The sequence below is a fragment of the Lottia gigantea genome (genome assembly GCF_000327385.1).
Source record: "Lottia gigantea unplaced genomic scaffold LOTGIsca_84, whole genome shotgun sequence".
Lineage (NCBI taxonomy): Eukaryota > Metazoa > Mollusca > Gastropoda > Lottiidae > Lottia > Lottia gigantea.
The window spans coordinates 438,610-461,148 of record NW_008710779.1 but is presented as its reverse complement, the minus strand read 5'-3'; the positions used below and the strand labels follow the sequence as shown (position 1 = coordinate 461,148).

The following is a 22,539-nucleotide window of genomic DNA, read 5'->3' as shown; positions in this document are numbered from 1 at the left end:
CTTCACTGCAATGTTACAACCTATTATTCCAATCACAGCAATTTGATTAAGATTCATCTAGTTTTGTCAAATTCCTGTAGTGTAATCAATATTAGGATGAGGAATAGGGGGTCTTTGGTAGAAAGTTAATAAAGTTGAAAATTGTTTGACCAAGGCTGTTGATTTGGCTCTATTTGCCAGGGCGGCTCAAATGACCAACAGTCAATATACTCTATCGGACATCAAGTGTAGGTTAGCCATTACATGGCATTCAATGGCTGTCAAATGCAAAAGTTAATAACAACTCTCTAATGAAATATATAGCCAGCAATCACTACTTGGTATTACAATAACTTGATTACCATCCCGATAATCTGATAATCTCTTGATTACCTGTTATAAGTGTTTAATTAATTTGACTTTGTTTTTTTTTTCAATTTTCAGTCAATATTGATGGATGTAGAAAATCGCTGTACACAAATAGAACAGTTGAATGATAAAGTACAACAGTTGAGTACCAGTTCTAAAAAAGAACTTGAAAAAGAAAAGAGTAATTTAACAGATAAAGGTATGCACCAAGTAATTGATATAAAGTGATATACCATAAAATTATGTTCTGTTAAAATGATGATTAAACAGGTTATTATTACAAATGATTAGTAGTTAACAAAAATAACTAGAATCAAACAAGTTTATTATTACATAATAATATACAATCTGGCCTTTCTCAAAAGTGTATGTTAACAAGTTATAACAAATAATTAATAATGTGAATTATGGGGTTAATGTTGTAATTTACAGTCAACAAGTATTGATTACATTGTTTTAATTAATTATTAATTGTAATTTACAGTAAACAAGTTGTTATAAAATTGTAATAATATTTTACAGAGAACAAGTTATTATTGAAATGTAATAAAAATATTTTAGAGTAAACAAGTTGTAATTGAAATTTTATTATTATATTTTGCAGAAAACAAGTTATCATTAAATTGTAATAATTTTGCCGTAAACTGAACTAAACAAGTTATTATAAAATTGTATTAATTCTATTTTGCAGTGAACAAGTTATCATTAAATTGTAAAAGTAAACTTAACAAATTATTGTCGAATTGTAATAATTATATTTTGCAGTAAACAAGTTGTTATTAAATTGTAATAATTATATTTTACAGTAAACAAGTTATTATTGAATTGTAATAATTACATTTTGAAGTAAACAAGTTATTATTAAATTAAATTAATTATATTTTACAGTAAACAAGTAATTATTAAATAGTAATAATTATATTTTGCAGTGAACAAGTTATCATTAAATTGTAAAAGTAAACTAAACAAATTATTATTGAATTGTAATAATTACATTTTGAAGTAAACAAGCTATTATTAAATTAAATTAATTATATTTTACAGTAAACAAGTTAATATTGAATCGTAATAATGATATTTTACATTAAACAAGTTGTTATGAAATTGTAATAATAGTATTTTACAGTAAACAAGTAATTATTAAATAGTAATAATTATATTTTGAAGTAAACAAGTTGTTATTAAATTGTTATAATTACATTTTGAAGTAAACAAGCTATTATTAAATTAATTAATTATATTTTACAGTAAACAAGTAATTATTAAATAATAATAATTATATTTTGCAATAAACAAGTTAATATTGAATCGTAATAATGATATTTTACATTAAACAAGTTGTTATTAAATTGTAATAATAGTATTTTACAGTAAACATGTTGTTATTGAAATGTAATAATTATATTTTGCAGTAAACAAGTTGTTATTGAATCGTATTAATTATATTTTAGAGTAAACAAGTTGTTAGATCGTAATAATTATATTTTACATTAAACAAGTTACTATTAAATTGTATTAATTATAGTTTACATTAAACAAGTTATTATTTTATTGTAATAATTATATTTTGCAGTAAACAAGTTATTATTGAATTGTAATAATTATTTTTTGCAGTAGACAAGTTGTTATTAAATTGTAATAATTATATTTTACAGTAAACAAGCTATTATTGAATTGTAATAATTATTTTTTGCAGTAGACAAGTTGTTATTAAATTGTAATAATTATATTTTACAGTAGACAAGTTGTTATTGAATTGTAATAATTATATTTTACAGTAAACAAGTTATTATTAAATCGTATTAATTATATTTTGCAGTAAACAAGTTGTTATCACAATGTAGTAATGGTGTTTATCAAACAAAGAAACGTAAAACACAGTTAGATGATATGTTATTAGAATGTAGACAGTTTGATGAAAGTTATGCTGAGTTTGAACGCTGGTTATCTGGGGTTGAAGAAGATTTAGATAGTCATCCATTTCAACCTCAAACTGCTGAAAAGGTCGACCAACTTCTTCAAAAACATAAGGTAAATTTTTACCTGTATCTAAGGGCAGAGATTGAACTGTTTCAGCTGTTAAAAAGAAATGTCCTCAATGTTGATAATAACACTCCTTTTGGTTGAAACTACTCTGTGATCACTTGCGGCGCCAGCCTCTTGAGACTGGGGGTGCAAATAGTGGCAGACTGACTCTGTGGAAGCGCCATTGACGCAAGCCTCCCTTGGAATGTCTGAGAGTGTTCTTCCCAAGAAAAGTTTTGAAAAATTGAATTATGGTGTTTTCTGACACATATATAAAACCCAATGATGTTTATGTTTTAATAGAGAATGCAAGATGAAGTAAACCAACAGAATGCATCATTAGAAAATTTACAACATTTAGCTACTAAATTAATAGAAGATTATAGTACAGATGATACCAGACAAATAACATTACAGAAAGAAAGATTAACAAATAGATGGGCTACTCTATTAAACAGGTATTCTTGCTGGTCTTTAATATAAAACTACATGACCTATTTTCCATCTGAAAATTATAAAGTGATATGTGATATGATATATGATACGATTATGATATGATAATATTATATGATATGATATGATATGATATGATAATATTATATGATATGATAATATTATGATATGATAGGATAGGATACGATACGATACGATACGATACGATACGATACGATACGATACGATACGATACGATACGATACGATACGATACGATTGATGGCTTGTTAGTCAGAGAAAAAAATTCCATTGTCATGGGAGGCATGACTTGAAAATCCTAATGATTGATGCCAGTCTGGCCTTTAGATAAACTGTTAGGAAAATATATATCAACACCTTTTTAAGTTCAATCTCCATTCAGTTTCTGCCACTTGAACCTGCTTGTGCTGTTTTCTGTAAAAATGGTACATCTCTCTGATCCTATCCAGGCGATTATCCAGCAAAATTATCTGTCTGAGACTGTAGATAGAAAACTCGTTTCTCAGACACATAGCAAAAACATGATTTAGAATAATAAAAATTGAACAGTTAAACTGCAATTTTTTTTTATCTTTCAAAATAAACATAAGAGAGAGGAAAATACAGATAAGGACTTCTGGAATATCTGAAGAGTGAAAACGCCCAAAAGCAAATTAATTGTTAAAATAGCTATACAAGTCCACAAACTTTTGTTTATAACGTTGTACTAATGATTTTATGTATGTATGCCTATAGGCATTAACATATTTATTTGGTATATTATAGACTCAATAATGTATGGAAATTATTACAAAATAACAGAAACTCTCTACAACATTTTGATACAAGTTTACAAGAATTTAATTCATGGATGAAGGGAGTAGAGAAAAGTTTTGAAAGTTTATCAAAAGAAACTGAAAAGAGTGAAGTTTTACAGAATGAAGAATTATGTAAAGAATACTTAGAACAGTTTCGTGTAAGTAAAAGAATTTTAAAGGGATTGTAATGAGGTTATTTCTGGACTTTTTATGTTTGTCTATTGCAAAAGCTGCTATTAATATCTCCGGGCCTTTGTGAGGTCATAAAAGTCTTAGTTTTATTGGAATTGCAAGAGCCACATCAGACTGAAAATTAAAATGATCGATGATATTATCTCCAATACACATAACAATTTTAGGAAACCTATTTAAAATCCCTTTTAAGGATGTGATTCAGTACTATGATGTAGATTTTTATTTATCTTTATGAAAGTCACATAAAATTTTGAACATGTACGTCAAATGCTTGCGAATAGTGGTTATTGGTGAAAAGCATCAAATTATAACCTGTGACACTTTTCAATTTTGGCCAATTTTTGTATGGCATTCTTACTTATTCATGTTCTAGAATAAATCTGATTCATTCTCAGTTTTATAAACTTATACATTGTCATTGAAAAATAATTCCAAACTTTTTAGAATTTTATGTCAAAGAGCTTCGAATGTATTAGAAATTTACAATGAAATCTTTGAATGATGCACCTCATGCTCAAAATGTAAATACAAGCAGTGTTCAATATTTTGAGATACTAAAGGTGTTTATGAATACAATGTAGGTTTGACTTGTATAGCTTCAATAACTTGTCATTCTACCCTGACTGTTAATGTTAACACTTTGAAATGCACTCAGATCTTTGTGAGACCATTATAAAAAAAAACCTTTGACCAAAATATGCACATAAATGATTAGAATAGAAACTGGCCAGTTGTATGCACAATCCTCAGCTGTTAAGAACACAGAAGAGTGATACTCAATTGTAAAGCTTGACAAAGGCAGACTCATATACATTTGATTCGATCTTAACTGAATGTCATTGTAAAATAAGGGAAAAAGAAACAATATTCATATCTCACACAAATACACTTGAGATTATAATGGTCTAATGTATTAAAGGGACAGTTGCACCATTTTGGGGGATTGATTTGGGTCTTATATATGTAATTAGTCTTCAGAAGTACTAAAAATGTACGAAAATAGCATAATTCCTGTAAAAATATTTCAAACTAGGAATTTTACTCGCTATGTCTTTTCTACATATCACAGAGTATCTTAAATTGATGAGTCGTCATTTTAACATTCAAATGCGGATAATTCTTTACACACGTGGATTTGAAGGCTCAAATTTCAACAGTGAGCTTTGAACACTATTACTGATTAGCTAAAATGTGTGATTGCTCAAAAGAAAAAAATGGAGCAACTGTCCCTTTAAGATATCTAATACTTGTTATGGTTGAATGATTTGACCATTATAAAGAGAGTCTATTGATTAAACATTATAAAGAAAGGGTTCAGCTTGAGGTCAACTTGCTATATGCATGAATAATCTTTATAAACATAAAGCTGTTAAACCTAAGAATCTTTTTCACGATTTGGTCATTACAATGTAGATATGTTTATCCAATGCATATCATTATGTCTATTGCATTCTTATGAGAAATTATACTAATTTAGGAATTTGATACATCAAAGGGTCAATTTGCAATGCAGTTACTATAAATAGATGTGATGCAATGTTAAATCAGATGTATATCTCTGTTTGAATATATCTCTATTTGCTTGATATTGTGTGCCAGTTAATGTTTTTTTTCCTATATTCTGTGGTATATCTTTAAGGGAGATATAAAATCATAATGCCCACACTTTCACATGGTTATACATCCACATGTTTATACTTTCACATGTTTATACTTCCACATGTTTATACTTCCACATGCATAGGTGTTGTATGATAACAACCAAACTCACTGCAATCTGAACTATTCAACTATCTACATCAGAAACCTATTTTATCTTATTTAAGGTTTCTAAAAGTAGGGCCTAGACTGTTTTGAGTATGTATAGGTTATATATATTGTAGGATTTACAAACAGAAGTTGATTGTCATCAGAGTGTATATGAATCATTAAATAGTAATGGTAATATAACTGATAATAGAACATCTACTATGTCAACTGATTTAGATAATATTAATAAAAGATGGCTAGCTGTATTAACTAAATCACTGGAAATCAGGTAATTCTAATACAACAATTAAAATTAAATTTCAGAAACTTTTTTATGGTTTCTATTCAATATAAAAGTTACAGTAGTTGTACCAGTACTGTCAATATTCTTTTTTAAATACAAGACATTTTCAGGCTTTTACTTGATTATTTATAATGGTTATTTAGTTATAACCTACTCCATTGTATTAGTCTTATAATTCTCGAATAATAAGAGGGATTATTGTTGATTGAAGTCAACTGACTCTTTATTAAGGTGAATAGCACTGCTCTTTAGCTGTTGATTTTATCACGAGCTTGTCATTAAAAGAGGTGAAAATGACTTGAAACAAATTCAATAATTATCGGTTTTAGTAACTTCTAAGTTAAAGTGACTTTAATACAGAAATTGTAAATTTGTCTATTAGATATAGAAATTGTAAATTTGTCTATTAGATATAGAAATTGTAAATTATTGTTTTAGTAAGTTCTAAGTTAAAGTGACTTTAATACAGACATTGTAAATTTGTCTATTAGATATAGAAATTGTAAATTTGTCTATTAGATATAGAAATTGTAAATTTGTCTATTTGATATAGAAATTGTAAATTTGTCTATTTGATATAGAAATGTAAATTTGTCTATTTGATATAGAAATTGTAAATTTGTCTATTTGATATAGAAATGTAAATTTGTCTATTTGATATAGAAATGTAAATTTGTCTATTTGATATAGAAATTGTAAATTTGTCTATTTGATATAGAATTGTAGATATAGAAATTGTAACTTTGTGTATCTACATATATAGAAATTGTAAATTTGTCTATTTATATAGAAATCGTTTAGAGAGTAGTGCTGAACAATGGGCACATTTAGTACGTACACAGGAAGACTTAATAACCTGGATAGATCAGAGACAGGAGGAATTAAACCAACAACAACCAGTAGGAGGTGATCTTACTAGTGTACAACGACAGTTAGCTGAAAACCAGGTACAGATTGATCTTAGCTACATTTATACTGGTGTCATTCATTCAGTTAAACACAATTCTTGTTAGTTTTAAGCACCTGGTTCCCAACTTGGGGTGTTTTGACCCCCTGGGGGTGTGGCACTAGGGTGTCAGAGGTGTGGCCAACTGGTGTAGGAGAAGAATTTGTTTTGAGTTGAGAGAGCATCTCACATCATCAACACATGCGGAAAATTTGGATGAAACAAATTTTGGGGGTGTGAAAGTTCCAGGTGATTGCTCCACGGGTGTGAAGGCTGAAAAAGGATGGGAACCACTGCTCCACCCATTTTAAACCTTTCTGTCTTTTAGATCTTATATTAGAGTAGTAAAAATGATATCCTATTTCATATTTTCACAGAATTATAACTGATTGTTTTCAGAAATTATTGGAGAAATTAGAATTAAAGAAACATGTTGTTAAACAGATATTAGAAACCGGAAGATTTTATCTATCTGAAGAATTTACTGGTAATCGTAATCAATCTAAGATCAATGATAATGGTGAGTAATTATCAATACTTTATTTCAAATATCTTACAATCGAAAACTTCAAATTATGGATCGATGCTTCTAGAATATTTTCTATCTTCCAACGTTTCAATGTGGTGATAATGATATTCCTGAAGACAGTGTTTGAGTGAGAGTATAAGAGTATTCTCAAAAGAAGCAGTGGATTAGCAGGTTTTAAAGTGAAAATCAATAAGAAAGGGTTTGATATGAATAGTGTTAGAACAACATTGAAACGTTGAAAAGTAATAGATATTCTAAAAGTATGTATCCATGATTATATTTTTATTTATTCATTTGTTCTAATAGTAATTATTTTCCAAAATTTTGCTCATATAGATTCTGTGAGGTTCTCTTATACAGTTGGTTAGAGTGTTGGCTGTTTACATGACATCATTTGCTGAGTTACATTGAACAAATATAACTCATTATTCCACTCGACCCAGCTGTAAATGGATACAGATAATCCAGGAAAGATCAATGCCAAAAGGTTTGGTCAAGGACCAGTTGGTAGAAAGGATCCTTAATTGTGAACCCAAGTTGTTATCCTTGTAAAATATAGTTGTTTACCTTTAATCACATGGGTGTACTCACAGATGGTTCAAAAAGATCTTTTGTGAAATTTTAATGTTTTGTGTTGTAGATGATGAGAAAAGTTTTATATTAAATAAGATGTGTGAGAAAGTTAAAACATTAGATCAGAAATGGAAAGATATTAATGATAACAGTAGAAAATGGCAGAGTAAATTAGAAGAAGTACATGAGGTGAATACCGTATATTTGCTTGTATAATGCTCAGATTTTTACCCAGTGTACATGTATAAGTTAATGTTTTTGACACTAGTAGGCCATTGTTTTATATTTTCTGGTCTAGAGTTCAGTGCTTGCTCAGTAACTTAAAGGGACAATGACCAATCATACTTTAGTCTCAGAAACTGGAATTTTTTAGCTGAGCCAATCAGTAATAGTGTTCACAGTTCACTGTCAAAATTTGAGCCTTCAAATCCATCTGTGTCCAGAATTGTCTGCATTTGAATGTTAAAATGACGACTCATCTAAGGTTTTCAAATAATTTTTATGGAACTCGGTATGTATGCAATTAATTCTATAATTTGAAAGTTTCTTGTTTCAACTACTTGAAATGAAGGTTACTGTATGTGAACACTCTTAAATTATGGATGACATATTTCTTATTACAGAAAATGAGCGTGTTTCACGATAGTATGGATGATCTAGATGATCATTTAAAAGAGGCTGAAAGCAAGAAAACTAATTGGCAACCAGTTGGTGATATTATTATAGAAAATTTAAAAACTGAGATTGACAATGTAAAAGTGAGTATCTAAACTTCAAAGAAAAATATCTCAAACTCAAGTTTTTGTGTTTTGTATATTTTCTGTGGGTTATTCCATTTTTCAAACAATATTCACTAGTTTTATTTCTAATTCCTAATGACAGTGATATGAGGAATATATTTTAAAATGAAATATACCCCATGAATTAACACCAGCTTCCATTTTGAAGTGATGGTTAGTCATATAGTTATTATACTTTTATAGTCACTCTATATCCTTAGCTCCCTACCTGAGGTGTTTTCACCCTAAGGGTGTGGGATTAGGGCGTCAGGGGTGTGGTCAACTGTTGTAAGAGAAGAATTTATCTTTTGGGATTTATATGGTTTCATGACTTGTAATGCATTTTTTTCAACTGATGGACATTAAAGAGCCACTAACATAGAGCTATAAACCTGGGTTTTTTTATTAACTTGAATTAGAAATTAGAAAAAATGTTGAATTCCCATTATTTATGGAGTTTGAGGTGGTTAAATGATTGATCTGAGGTATTGAGGGCTGGAAAAAGTTTGTGAACCACTGCTCATTATCAACTGTCCTGCTGTAAATCTACATTTGTCAAATTTTGTTTTCAGAGTTTTCAACAACAAATTGTACCACTACAAGGTGAAGTTGATAATTTAAATGATTTAGGTAATGAATTACAATCTAGTGAAGTTGTATTATCACATGTTAATGTTAGAAGAATGGAAGATTTAGCTACAAGGTAACGGTGATACCAAACTTTTTTTTTTTTTTTGAACATAAAATATACAAATAGTAGAAATATAAAATGAAGAGCTGAGATCAAGAATGTGTCAAAATGCCATTTGTCACTATTCGAAAAAAAGGCTAAAAACCTGTAGTTAAGGCCATTTTTTCAATGGAGATTGGAAACTTATATAGGATAGCATATATCAGAGTTGTTACTAAAATTAGCATCACAATGATTATATGTAAAGAATTTCAAGGGGAATTACTCTAAAGTGAAATCTGAAAATTTCACAAATAGCACTTAGACACCTTCTTAATCTCAGCCCTTCAAATGTTGAGTGAGTCCAGTTTTAATTGTCTGTTTAACCTTGCTGAATCAAAAACTGATATCTACAAAATCAGAATACAATCCTGAAAGTGACCTCAGTCTAAATTCCATAGGAACATTTTTGCTAAAATGCTTCACTATCGGTACGTACATTATTATTCCTACCCTCTTGTGTTACTTTATTTCTCATAACTGGATTTGTTGTTTTCGTTCTTATAGGTGGAAGGCTTTACAAATTTCTATTGAAGACAGATTAAAACAATTACAAGATGCTTTTAGAGATTTCGGTCCGAATTCACAACATTTTTTGTCAGGTAAAAAGGTTTTCTTAAAAAAAATATTGAGTGCGAATCATGACTATTAATCAATGAAAAAACCTTAAGAAAAAAATAAAAACAGTACTTTGCATGGCTAACAACTTGAGCCCTAGAGGACAAATCTTTCACCTTGTTCTTGGCCAATCCTCTTGGCATTGATCGTTCCCCATGTTATCCATACTCATTTACAACACGGTTGATCTGAAAAATAAGGAAAGTTGACTTGTTGAAAGTCAAGAGTATCATTTGTTTGATGTATCTATGGAAATAATGTCAGTATTCAAAGACTGTGAACAACTCGTAAGTCCTACAGTCTTAAAGCAGCAAGGTGTGAAAAGAGTTTATACATAGGAGATGGGATAATCAAAACAAACAGAATGTTGAATATTTCAGTGTCAGTCGAAAGTCCATGGGAAAGAACAGTATCTGGTAATAAAGTACCATACTATGTAGAGTAAGTAGAATATGTTATAATCCACTGTTACATAATGAAAATAACCAAAAAGGAATTAGTGGAGAAACCAACTGCACAATTTCACTAAAATATTGCACAGGGTGAGACAAGCATGAAATTTTGTTCAGAAGATTGAAAGAATATAGTTGACCATCATGATTTTTGCTATTTTGAAAGTATAAAATGAGAAAACTAAACAATTTGATTGAAAAATTATTTCCAAGAAAAATTTTTACTTTTATTAAAGTGTAGCTTGTAGTGCTGGCATGATATATCGGTGAATCGTTGGTCACAATACAACATGCTACAATACGCGTATCGTACCGCGATTCATGTATCGATACTTGACAATAACTTTCATTCCATAAAAAAAGTGGAGATATTTATAAGTTGGTTTATGATATAACAATTTTTTTTACTGAAATTGTTAGAAACTTTTAATAAGACACTAACCGCTATATTACCAGATATCACAGTTAATGAAGTAATATATATAGAACCTTTGAAGATATCTTAATTTTTATCCCATTACCCAATATCATGATTTGTATCGTATCGAGACCCTTGTATCGCGATACGTATTGTATCATGATTGACGATACCCAGCACTAGTAGCTTGAGATGCACATAAAAAGACTAGAAAATCTCTAATTCCTATAAGAAAATGGAGACTCTTATACTTATACACTAATGAGATTTGTGGTTAAAACATTTTTATGCACTATTTGCTTCATCATTTCAGTCATTCAACAGAAACTACTCATTGGGATCATCCTGCTATGTCAGATTTAATTTTTGCTCTGAGTAAGTGTTACTATTGCTGTATTGTCAATCCTACTGTAGGTTATAGAGTATTTAAATTCTATATCACTCTATTTGAAAGCTTTGGTGGTGGGATGAGTTATGTGCTTGCAGAAAGTTCTGTTAGCTTTCACGATTTTTGATTCTGATACGAGACAGCTTTAATCGTATGAATGTGCCTATATTTTGCATAGTTTAGGAATAATAGACATTTGAAAAGAAGCTTATGCTGATATCATGGCTAAAATTTCCCTCATTGCACACTTCATGTATTGTCTGTTCTTAGTAGACTATTGAATAATCAGTTATTCTGATGTCATCAATTTATATGGAAATTTGTTTATGTTTCAGATGATTTAAATGAAATTAAGTTTGCAGCTTATAGAACAGCTATGAAATTCAGAATGCTTCAGAAGAAAATTTGTCGTAAGTTATGTTGTTTTAATACAAGAACATGGACTCAGATTGATTATTCAGTGTGGTTAGATCCTGAGTGTAACAGGATACTATCTGCGTTAAATGCAGACTTAGATGTTTCTATTTTATGTTTAGCACATCACTTGTCAACCATGATCAATGAGTAATTTTAATTTTACGTTTAAGCCATCATCACGACATCTTTTGTCTTTACTTAAGGGCATGGTTCGCCATTTTCGAAGGTCAACCTTACCTTTAACAAAACACAAGACAATATTATGGAATATAACACACTTCTTTAATAAGGTTGGGCACATAACATTTCAACATCAGATCTCATGATGACACGTGTATATTGTGTTGAAACGTTATGTGCCCAGCCTGATTAAAGAAGTGTGTTATATTCCATAATATTGTCTTGTGTTTTGTTATATGTGCTCCTCGTCGTTCAAATCTTACAATCGTACCTTGTCTAAGAAACAGGTAAACATTCAGCTAAGCTAATTGGTAATTGTATTCAGAGCTCACTGTCCTAATTTGAACCTTCTGAGCCATATGTATTCATAATTATCTCTGTGTTTTATAGTTAAAAAGACAATTCTTCAGATGGGAGGTTAACTTCAGTAGCTTTGATCGTCCAGTGAAGGAATTATGCTATTCTTGCACAGTTCTTGCGAACCATAGACTTTATGCAGAAAGTAGTACATCAAACTACAATTTATTTCAGCTTCCAATATTTTCCAAGTTAATGTTTGCCATACTTGATATTTCAGTGGATTTAGTAGCTATGACAGTTTGTATAGAAGCATTTGAACGTCATGGTTTACGTGGTAAAAATGATAAATTAATGGATATATTAGAAGTTATTAACTGTATAACTACTATGTTTGAAGTGGTTGCTGAGGAACATCCTAATATAGTCAATGTTCCTCTCAGTGTTGATTTAGTCTTGAATTGGCTTCTTAATGTATATGACATGTAAGTTTCCATTTGTTTCTTATATTAAACTTAATATAATTATTGGAATTCGTGTTACCATAGCGAGTTTTCTGAAACCCACAAGTCTGATGCCACACAATTTTAAGGAAAAAAGGTCTTATTAGATAAAACATAATAATTTGAAGAAGGTCCTTTGAGCATTTTACAGTTATACACTTTCTCATACAAAAAAGAACAGCAGTAAATAATTGTTGCCTTGCCACATTACCCCACCTAATGTTTCTTATCAACAAAATTTGTAGTGAATTAACTTGTTATTACTTATATTTTATGTTGTAGATCAAGAAGTGGGTTTATTCGAGTTTTATCATTTAAAATAGCTATTATTGTATTATGTAAAGGACAGTTAGAAGATAAATATAGATGTAAGTTGATAGATTTTTATACTATATTTAGCACATGTAGCTGACATTGCATATTTAGATTACAAACCCCATGAACTTAAAAATGATGTAATCGTTTATGCAGAGAATAGCTATACAGTCAACTCATAAATTTTTCAAAATGGCTGTGGTATAAATTTCTGTGAAATGAATATACTCCCAATATTTTGAAAAGTATTAAAGATATTTGAATTAAGTTCTATCAGCTTTTAAGGGAAAAAGTTGAAGACCTTACCCCTTTTTATTTTTATGGTAGAATTACATTATAAGTGAGCTCATTGTATAGGGACAATATTCATGCCACTAGCTGTATGAAGATAGGAAGAAAGAACCAAGGATAACAACTTAGATTTACAAGGATCCTGTCTTCCAAATGGTCTTCAGCCAAGTCGCTTGGCATTGATCTTTCCTGGATTATCTGTATCTGGATTATCAAAGAACTATTAAGTTTGTGAGTTTCACTGACTTCCGATTAGAACCAACAACCACCATTTTTCCAACTTAACTGAGCAAAACATTTTGAAAATGTAAAAAATGATGTTTGTTTATAGATTTGTTTCGATTAATTGCTGATACTAATGGTTTAGCTGATCAACGTAAACTAGGTTTACTATTACATGATATAATACAATTACCTAAACAGTTAGGTGAAGTAGCAGCTTTTGGTGGAAGTAATATCGAACCAAGTGTCAGAAGTTGTTTTGAAAAGGTTAGTTATATATAGTTGAATCCATAGATAATAACCATAGGAACATATCCAAACATCACTGATATCAAAAGCATCCTGTGAACTATGATAGAGATTAAGACATGCTCATTCAATGCCATTATGTTGAAAAGAAAGGGTATATACATACCATCAAAAATTATTTGATAGATACCAAGAAATCCAAACTGATGGACATAATTTACAGGCGAAATCAAGGAATTTTGAAGATTTTTTCACGATTTCCTGCCAAATTTTATATTCTGGATTCACTTGTTTTGAGACTATTAGCCTATTAAAATCTAATTTAACATCTATATACACCATTTGAATTTCTAGTATACTGCAATTCTTATAAATAATCAAATCATCACATCACATTGGCAACTGGACCACAAATGCTAATGATATGGTTATACTTTTCAGGCAAATAATGTAAATGAAATCCAAGCATCTAATTTCTTAGATTGGTTAAAACTAGAACCCCAGTCTATAGTATGGTTTCCTGTATTACATAGAGTAGCAGCTGCAGAAACTGCTAAACATCAAGCCAAATGTAATATATGTAAAGATTTTCCAATTGTTGGCTTCAGGTAATTATTGAAATATTACTATTATTTTCTATTGACAGTGTTTAATGTAGTAATTATGTTCTATTGACAGTGTTTAAATGTAGTAATTATGTTCTATTGACAGTGTTTAAATGTAGTAATTATGTTCTATTGACAGTGTTTAGAATGTGTAGATTATTTTCTATTGACAGTGCTTAAATGGAGTAATTATGTTCTATTGACAGTGTTTAAATGTAGTAATTATGTTCTATTGACAGTGTTTTAATGTAGTAATTATGTTCTATTGACAGTGTTTAGAATGTGTAGATTATTTTCTATTGACAGTGCTTAAATGGAGTAATTATGTTCTATTGACAGTGTTTAAATGTAGTAATTATGTTCTATTGACAGTGTTTAAATGTAGTAATTATGTTCTATTGACAGTGTTTTAATGTAGTAATTATGTTCTATTGACAGTGTTTAGAATGTGTAGATTATTTTCTATTGATAGTTCTTAAATGTAGTAATTATGTTCTACTGACAGTGTTTAAATGGAGTAATTATGTTCTATTGACAGTGTTTAAAATGTATTTCATTTTATTGACAGTTTTATAATAATTTTGTTTTATTGACAGTGTTTAAAATGTAGTTATGTTCTATTGACAGTGTTTAAAATGAAGTAATTATGTTCTATTGACAGTGTTTAAATGTAGTAATTATGTTCTATTGACAGTGTTTAGAATGTGTAGATTATTTTCTATTGATAGTTCTTAAATGTAGTAATTATGTTCTATTGACAGTGTTTAAAATGTATTTCATTTTATTGACAGTTTTATAATAATTTTGTTTTATTGACAGTGTTTAAAATGTAGTTATGTTCTATTGACAGTGTTTGAAATGTAGTAATTATGTTCTATTGACAGTGTTTAAATGTAGTAATTATGTTCTATTGACAGTGTTTAGAATGTGTAGATTATGTTCTTTTGACAGTGTTTAGTATATGATTATGATATTCTATTGACAGTGTTTAAAATGTATAAATTATGTTCTATTGACAGTGTTTAAAATGTATAAATTATGTTCTATTGACAGTGTTTAAAATGTATAAATTATGTTCTATTGACAGTGTTTAAAATGTAGTTATGTTCTATTGACAGTGTTTGAAATGTAGTAATTATGTTCTATTGACAGTGTTTAAATGTAGTAATTATGTTCTATTGACAGTGTTTAGAATGTGTAGATTATGTTCTTTTGACAGTGTTTAGTATATGATTATGATATTCTATTGACAGTGTTTAAAATGTATAAATTATGTTCTATTGACAGTGTTTAAAATATATAAATTATGTTTTATTGACAGTGTTTAAAATGTTTATGATGTTCTATTGAAAGTGTTTAAAATGTGTTAATTATGTTCTATTGACAGATACCGGTGTTTGAAGTGTTTTAATTATGATATGTGTCAGAATTGTTTCTTGTCTGGTAGAAAAAGTCGATCACATAAACTTTCACATCCTATGCAAGAATACTGTACAGCTGTAAGTTTTTTTCATAATATTTTCCTTTATTAAATGCTTTTCTTCATATTACACAAAGAAATTTTTGATTTGACTTTGTTTCTCCTGAATAAAATGACTAAGAATTGGTCTTATATTGATTACAAACCCAGTAGCATACTTGCAGCAGGTGCCCCTACTCTGTGAGCATTTCCCTGTCTGGCATGCCAAATCCACCGTGACATACTTTATTATTTAATCATATTGTGTTTCAACAGACCACATCAGGTGAAGATATGAGAGATTTTAGTAAAGTATTTCGTAATAAGTTTAAAACTAAGAAACATTTTAAACAACATAAAAGATTAGGTTATTTACCTGTACAGACTGTATTAGAAGGAGATAGTTTAGAAAGGTATGTATGGTTGAGTAATATATGCTATCAAGAAAATTGAGTAGTGGAAGTTTCATCACTTCTAGTGCATTATTAATATTGTTGTCTGCAGTTATTAATCAATGACCTTTTGGCATCAATGGAGATTCTAATGTCACAATTCATTTCTGTTCAGTTGTCTTTGAATAGGATATGGAATTTTTCTTGATCTGTATTGTTTTGTAGCTGTGCACATTTGAATTGTAAAAAATAAAAATTCAGTGAATATTTTTGTTTTTTATTTCAGTCCATCACAATCACCAAATCACAGTATATCACAAGATATGCATCTACGCTTAGAGTTATATGCTAACAGGTAAATAAATTAATATTAGATAAAATAACCAGATCTTGATTAACTTACTGGCTGTTGAAATTCTTGTCTCTAATAGTAATAACTACATGTGCTCTTACTACTTTTTTACACATATTTTATGTAAAAGGATTACTCTTTTTTCTAATTTTTAAAACAGTACATGCATTTAGTTAATTGGAGATTATATGGGCATTAATCAAAGGGCTATCTATTTACATATTTTAGGTTAGCAGAAGTTGAACAGAGACAAGATAAAGCACCAGAAGTGTATGTATACTTGTATTCATATGATCCTAGATCAACAGGACCAATGTCGTGAAAAAAATTGATTTTAGGCCATGTTTAGTAATGCTTGTCAAATGGACAGATTTGTAAAAGTCCTTAGTCCAAAGACAAAGAGCCATTGTGTCACATAGATAGCTGAAAATTGAAGAAGACAATTTACTGAATTTATCCTTTTTTTCCTTCAGAGATGAAGAACATAATTTAATAGCACAATATTGTCACAGTTTAACAGGTGATTCCTCCAAGAGTCAGGCAGTAAGTTGCTTAATATATTCTCTGACTACATGTAGGCTACTTTAAATAACAAACTGAATTTTTTTGTGAGTTGGAATGGGTTAAAGATTTTCACAAAATGAAGTAATTGATTGCTGTATATTCAAGTTTTAGTTTAACCTAGCACCATATAGTTAATATCTTAATCCAAAAATTAAGGGAAAAAATGCAAATTATGGAGACTATCATATAACAGTTTTTTTTTTACCAGTTTAGAGGTTAAAATGGTGAAAGAAGAATTGTAAAGCTTTTTGTAAGACATCAGTTGAATTTAAAACATACTTAAAACACCATAACTGAAATATTTGAAGTTCAGTTGCTTGAATCAGGATCACCTCTGACTGAAAAGTATAGTACTTACTGTATTTACTGGTAATTTCAGTTAAAAAGTCCAATGCAGATAATGTTAGCTGTAGATGTAGATCAGAAGTCACAATTAGAAGATTTAATTAAAGAATTAGAAGAAGAAAACAGGTTAGTATTGTTGAAGTTGGATTTTTTAGCCTTTCAATTTCTGTAATTCCTACAATTCCTGCAATTCCTGTAATTTGCAAAACTACAATTAGATTTGATGTTGGCCAAATTTAATTACAGACATTTTTTGGAAAGAAAAAATGTTTTCTTTGGAAAAAAATATTTACTGAAATACATCTATGATAATAAGAAAAAATGCATGAAAAATCGTTTTTCGCAACAAAAAATGTTTTTAAGGATATTGCCATTTTCATTTATTGTACATACACAGAGGTTTACAAGCTGAATATGAAAGATTACGTCTGGTGTCTAAAGATGGTATATCTCTACGATCTGATGATGACAGTCAAATATGTCATGATGAAGAAATGATGGCAGAAGCCAAATTATTACGTCAACATAAAGGTAGACTTGAATCTAGAATGGGTATATTAGAAGATCATAACAGGCAGTTAGAAGCTCAACTTGAAAGATTAAAGTTATTATTAGATGAGGTAGAGTATTAACTTCCTTGATTTTGATAGTGGCATTTGTCAAGTGGCTTACCTTGATAGTGCTAGTTGTCAAGTGGTTTACTTTGATAATGCAGCATTGATTGTCAAATGTTTTTTTTTATTACTGCCTGGTGTCAAGTCACTTATTTTGATACCACCAGCTGTCAAATGACTTAGTGCCAATTGTCAAATATTTCATTTCGATATTGCCAGTTCTGAATGTCTTATTTTGACAGTGCCAGTTGTCAAATGTCTTATCTTGATAGTGCCAGTTGTCAAATGTCTTATCTTGATAGTGCCAGTTGTCAAATGTCTTATCTTGGTAATGCCAGTTGTCAAATGTCTTAATTTGATAGTGCCAGTTGTCAAAGATCTTATTTTTATAGTGTTTTTATCTGAACATATGTGATTTGTTTACAGCCTTACCAACATGATACCAGATTAATGGCTCATTCTATGAATTCATCCCCCTCTCCATCATCTTCACACAGTTCATTATCATATAATGCTGGTAATAAAAATATACGACATAAACCACAACTGGATCCTAGTAATTCTACAGCTGCAGGTTTGTATATCTAAAAATAATGCTTATTTATTCACCTCCAGTCTCCCGAGACTGGGGGTACCAATAAGGGGCAGACTTACTCAATGGGGAGGCAACTCTTGAGGCTGAATTCAAATTGCGGCAACTCTGTGAACGCTTCAAAGCGGGTGGAGCGTTTGAGAGGGTTCTCTCAAGAAAATGTTCATAAAAGTGCATTCTGACACATATTTTGGGGCAAAGATGTATAAAAGTTATATTTGTTAAAAAAAATATAATAGAGGTGTAAACTATAGTAGGGCAAATATCAACAATAGGAAGGAATATAGTTGTAATTGTTAAATGGTGATGAGACCATAGTCTCATGAAAGCACTGGATTCATTTGTTGTTATCTGATCTGTTAATTTTCTTATGTTAAATAATAACTTTTATTATTATTCCTTGAAACATTTTCATCCTAGGTTCAAAGAATGTGGGTAATTTATTCCATATGGCAGGCCAGGTAGGAAAGGCTGTAGGATCTTTAGTTACTGTAATGACAGATGAAGATGGCAACCAGATTAACGAGAAATATATTTAATTAATATCTAATTAACATGTATACTTAGTGATATTATTTACTTTCCAAACAATACAAGTACTGTGTACTATAGTCCAACGCTTGCTTACTCTATTTCTGACCTCTGATAGTTATAATTTGTGGAGGTCAGCCTTTTCACCCTTTTCAGCAGGATTTTACATAATTTTGGAATGATTAGACACTTAAAAGATGAACAAATCCTAATATTTGACATGTCAAAATGTGACAATAACTATCAGATGCAAGCCATAGTCCTTTTCACGCGTCAGCCATATTGAATTTAGAACGAGGCTCAATGCAAACAAACAAAGGTAACAACATGTTACTGTCGTGAAGTCTTGATGTCTCCAATCTCACTAACTCAAAACTAATCATATTTTTACATCATTAAAATCAAAGTTGACTAAGCTATTTAATGATGCTATCATTGACCATCACATATTTATTGAGAAATGTTTCAAGCCCATTTTCTCGCTTTGACGTCCAATAGGCTTTTCATTCATATGACATCGTCATCTTATCAATGGATGATGTAATTTGTGTTATGAACCTTGCTTTCAGTGTCTCAAAAACACTGAATAAGACGTGAATAAGGTCTATTAGTCTGCAAGGCTTAAGCCTTTGAACACTGTGTGTAAATGAAATAAAACGTCATTTTCCCTGAACTCCAAGTAAGCTAAAGCGTTTGACGTTAGAATTATGTGACGTATGCTCTAGGGTTGGAAGTATAAAGGTTATAGTATGAGCACAGTTGTTGGAAATTCGTGGCCTTATTTCACCCGAACTATTTATATTTGTATTATATTATACTAATATTAGTAATTTACTGGTAGATGTACTAGTTGTATTTAGAACTGTTTATCATGAAATAGACACTGAACCCTACATATAAATTATTCACATTACTGATTCACAATATAGACATTCATTATATCTACAGACCCACCATGACTAGTGCCCTCTAAAATCAGTACAAAGGTGAGCCAGGGCACTTGGATGGCCAGAATAAAGGTATAATTTGATTGAGTTACAATATGTTTTAATTTATTTTCTCAATATTAATTCACCATTATTTACATAATAAACAATTGCAATAGATTGTATATATGTAATTTCTATCATCCATTATGATAATTATATATATATATACTTATATTATACTTACTGTAAATGTTCTACTAAAATGTATGATTGTATGAAGGGTGTAAAAAAAAACCCTCTAACTACATTGAGCTTTGAATTGAATTTTTTTTCTCATTTTGTTTTAGAATGTCTGTTGGTCCATAGAAATATAAAGTTCGGTGATTTTACATTTGAAATAGGTGCACTTCCCTCTAAGAAAATTCTGGTAAAAATGACCTTCAGATTGAAAATTGCCCTCTATAAAATCATGTTTACAAATAAACAGTGGTTGACATTTTCATCAACCCAAAGACAATCTAAGACTCTCAGTAGTACTTTATAAATGATATTTCAATTGATATGAAAACGATTGCCAAAATTCAATTCAGAAAACAGTGTAGTCAGAGAGTAGTTTGACCATTAAATAAATCACATTTTTATATGCTTGTAGGATTTGGTAGAGTAGTATTTTAGTATGAAATCCAGTCTATTGCTTTAATATATTTCACAATGGGACATTTTGAATAAAAAGTAAACTATACTGCCAATTATGCTGAGAATATGTACACATGCATCAAGAGCTGACACATTTTAATATTAAATGTTTTAAGGACCAAATCATAGTCATTTTGGAGCTTAATCTAGATATGTAGATGTTTATTTTTATCTCTGCAAGTTACTGCAAAAGGAGTAGCAACGTTACTACAATAGAATCGTTACTACACAATAGAATCTTACTACAACAGAATCGTTACTACAATAGAATCGTTACTACACAATAGAATCGTTACTACAATAGAATCGTTACTACAATAGAATCGTTACTACACAATAGAATATTACTACAATAGAATCTTACTACAATAGAATCGTTACTACACAATAGAATCTTACTACAATAGAATCTTACTACACAATAGAATAGAATCTTACTACAATAGAATCGTTACTACACAATAGAATCTTACTTCAATAGAATCGTTACTACACAACAGAACCTTACTACAATAGAATTGTTACCACACAATAGAATCTTACTACAATAGAATGGCTTTAGACAAAAACACAAAATCTACATATTAGCGGAAATGTTGACGAAAAAATAGCCATGTGTTAAACACAAAGGCCATTCATATTTTGGGTATGGAATATAAAAATTATTTTTGATGTTAAAGATAATGATTAGTGCTTGGTCCTGTTTTGTGTTTTTGTTGATATTATTTGTATTTAGGTATGTGATTTATTTTATTATCCTTTGATATTATAACATACATTATTTTTGTCGTATGTAAATATACAATAATACAATATGCAGCATTGTCATAAATTTATAATAAACATAATATCATTACAGCAATGCATAATTTATATGAATTTAGGATCATGGTTGTTTTTTGGAAACATGGGTGTGATCAAAGATCGTGGGTGTCCTTGATAACAAGAGTATAATCATTGGTATCCTTGAAAACAGGAGTATGATCATTGGTATCCTTGAAAACAGGAGTATGATTATTGGTATCCTTGAAAACAGGAGTATGATCATTGGTATCCTTGAAAACAGGAGTATGATTATTGGTATCCTTGAAAACAGGAGTATGATCATGGCTATCCTTGAAAACAGGAGTATGATCATTGGTATCCTTGAAAACAGGAGTATGATTATTGGTATCCTTGAAAACAGGAGTATGATCATTGGTATCCTTGAAAACAGGAGTATGATTATTGGTATCCTTGAAATCAGGAGTATGACCATGAGAATCCTTGATAACAGGGATGTGACCATTGGTGTCCTTGAAAACACGATCATGTGTGGCTGTGATCAAGAAAGTCCTTGATAACAGGAGTATGGTCATTGGTATCCTTGAAAACAGGAGTATGATTATTGGTATCCTTTAAAACAAGAGTATGATCATGAGAATCCTTGATGACAGGGATGTGACCATTGGTGTCCTTGAAAATAGGAGTATGATCATGGGTGTCCTTGAAAACAGAAGCATGATCATTGGGGTCCTTGAAAACAGGAGTATGATCATCAATTGGTGTCCTTAAAAACAGGAGTATGATCATGGCTGGCCTTGATAAAAGGGGTGAGACCATGGAGTCCTACCTTGAAAACAGGAGAGTGGTCATATTTGTGTCTCTTTGAAAACAGGAGTA

The 22,539-nt window shown here is 29.9% G+C and overlaps 2 protein-coding genes across 2 annotated transcripts in view; one reads left to right on the top strand and one right to left on the bottom strand.

The window, feature by feature from the left end:
• Nucleotides 1–19,260, top strand: part of LOTGIDRAFT_169302 (hypothetical protein) — a gene marked incomplete at both ends in the record, with an annotated part of 75,134 nt that extends 55,874 nt beyond the window's left edge. Inside the window, 27 exons of the mRNA XM_009067620.1 lie at nucleotides 424–547; nucleotides 2,168–2,379; nucleotides 2,677–2,831; nucleotides 3,612–3,801; nucleotides 5,722–5,876; nucleotides 6,682–6,838; nucleotides 7,237–7,357; nucleotides 8,007–8,128; nucleotides 8,563–8,697; nucleotides 9,291–9,421; nucleotides 9,956–10,050; nucleotides 10,447–10,507; nucleotides 11,250–11,311; nucleotides 11,660–11,734; nucleotides 12,499–12,703; nucleotides 13,004–13,089; nucleotides 13,659–13,816; nucleotides 14,240–14,406; nucleotides 15,791–15,902; nucleotides 16,139–16,275; nucleotides 16,541–16,609; nucleotides 16,835–16,876; nucleotides 17,080–17,149; nucleotides 17,550–17,641; nucleotides 17,913–18,135; nucleotides 18,556–18,703; nucleotides 19,142–19,260. Of these exons, the coding sequence (XP_009065868.1) occupies nucleotides 424–547; nucleotides 2,168–2,379; nucleotides 2,677–2,831; nucleotides 3,612–3,801; nucleotides 5,722–5,876; nucleotides 6,682–6,838; nucleotides 7,237–7,357; nucleotides 8,007–8,128; nucleotides 8,563–8,697; nucleotides 9,291–9,421; nucleotides 9,956–10,050; nucleotides 10,447–10,507; nucleotides 11,250–11,311; nucleotides 11,660–11,734; nucleotides 12,499–12,703; nucleotides 13,004–13,089; nucleotides 13,659–13,816; nucleotides 14,240–14,406; nucleotides 15,791–15,902; nucleotides 16,139–16,275; nucleotides 16,541–16,609; nucleotides 16,835–16,876; nucleotides 17,080–17,149; nucleotides 17,550–17,641; nucleotides 17,913–18,135; nucleotides 18,556–18,703; nucleotides 19,142–19,260 (3,423 nt within the window). The remainder of the gene's footprint in view (nucleotides 1–423; nucleotides 548–2,167; nucleotides 2,380–2,676; nucleotides 2,832–3,611; nucleotides 3,802–5,721; nucleotides 5,877–6,681; nucleotides 6,839–7,236; nucleotides 7,358–8,006; nucleotides 8,129–8,562; nucleotides 8,698–9,290; nucleotides 9,422–9,955; nucleotides 10,051–10,446; nucleotides 10,508–11,249; nucleotides 11,312–11,659; nucleotides 11,735–12,498; nucleotides 12,704–13,003; nucleotides 13,090–13,658; nucleotides 13,817–14,239; nucleotides 14,407–15,790; nucleotides 15,903–16,138; nucleotides 16,276–16,540; nucleotides 16,610–16,834; nucleotides 16,877–17,079; nucleotides 17,150–17,549; nucleotides 17,642–17,912; nucleotides 18,136–18,555; nucleotides 18,704–19,141) is intronic.
• A 2,534-nt stretch (nucleotides 19,261–21,794) lies between these two features.
• On the bottom strand, nucleotides 21,795–22,235 carry LOTGIDRAFT_133404 (hypothetical protein; the record flags this gene model as incomplete). Its single annotated transcript, XM_009067619.1, has 1 exon — nucleotides 21,795–22,235. The coding sequence occupies one exon, from the start codon at nucleotides 22,233–22,235 to the stop codon at nucleotides 21,795–21,797; it is 441 nt and encodes a 146-aa protein (XP_009065867.1).
• Between the last annotated feature and the right edge of the window lie 304 nt (nucleotides 22,236–22,539).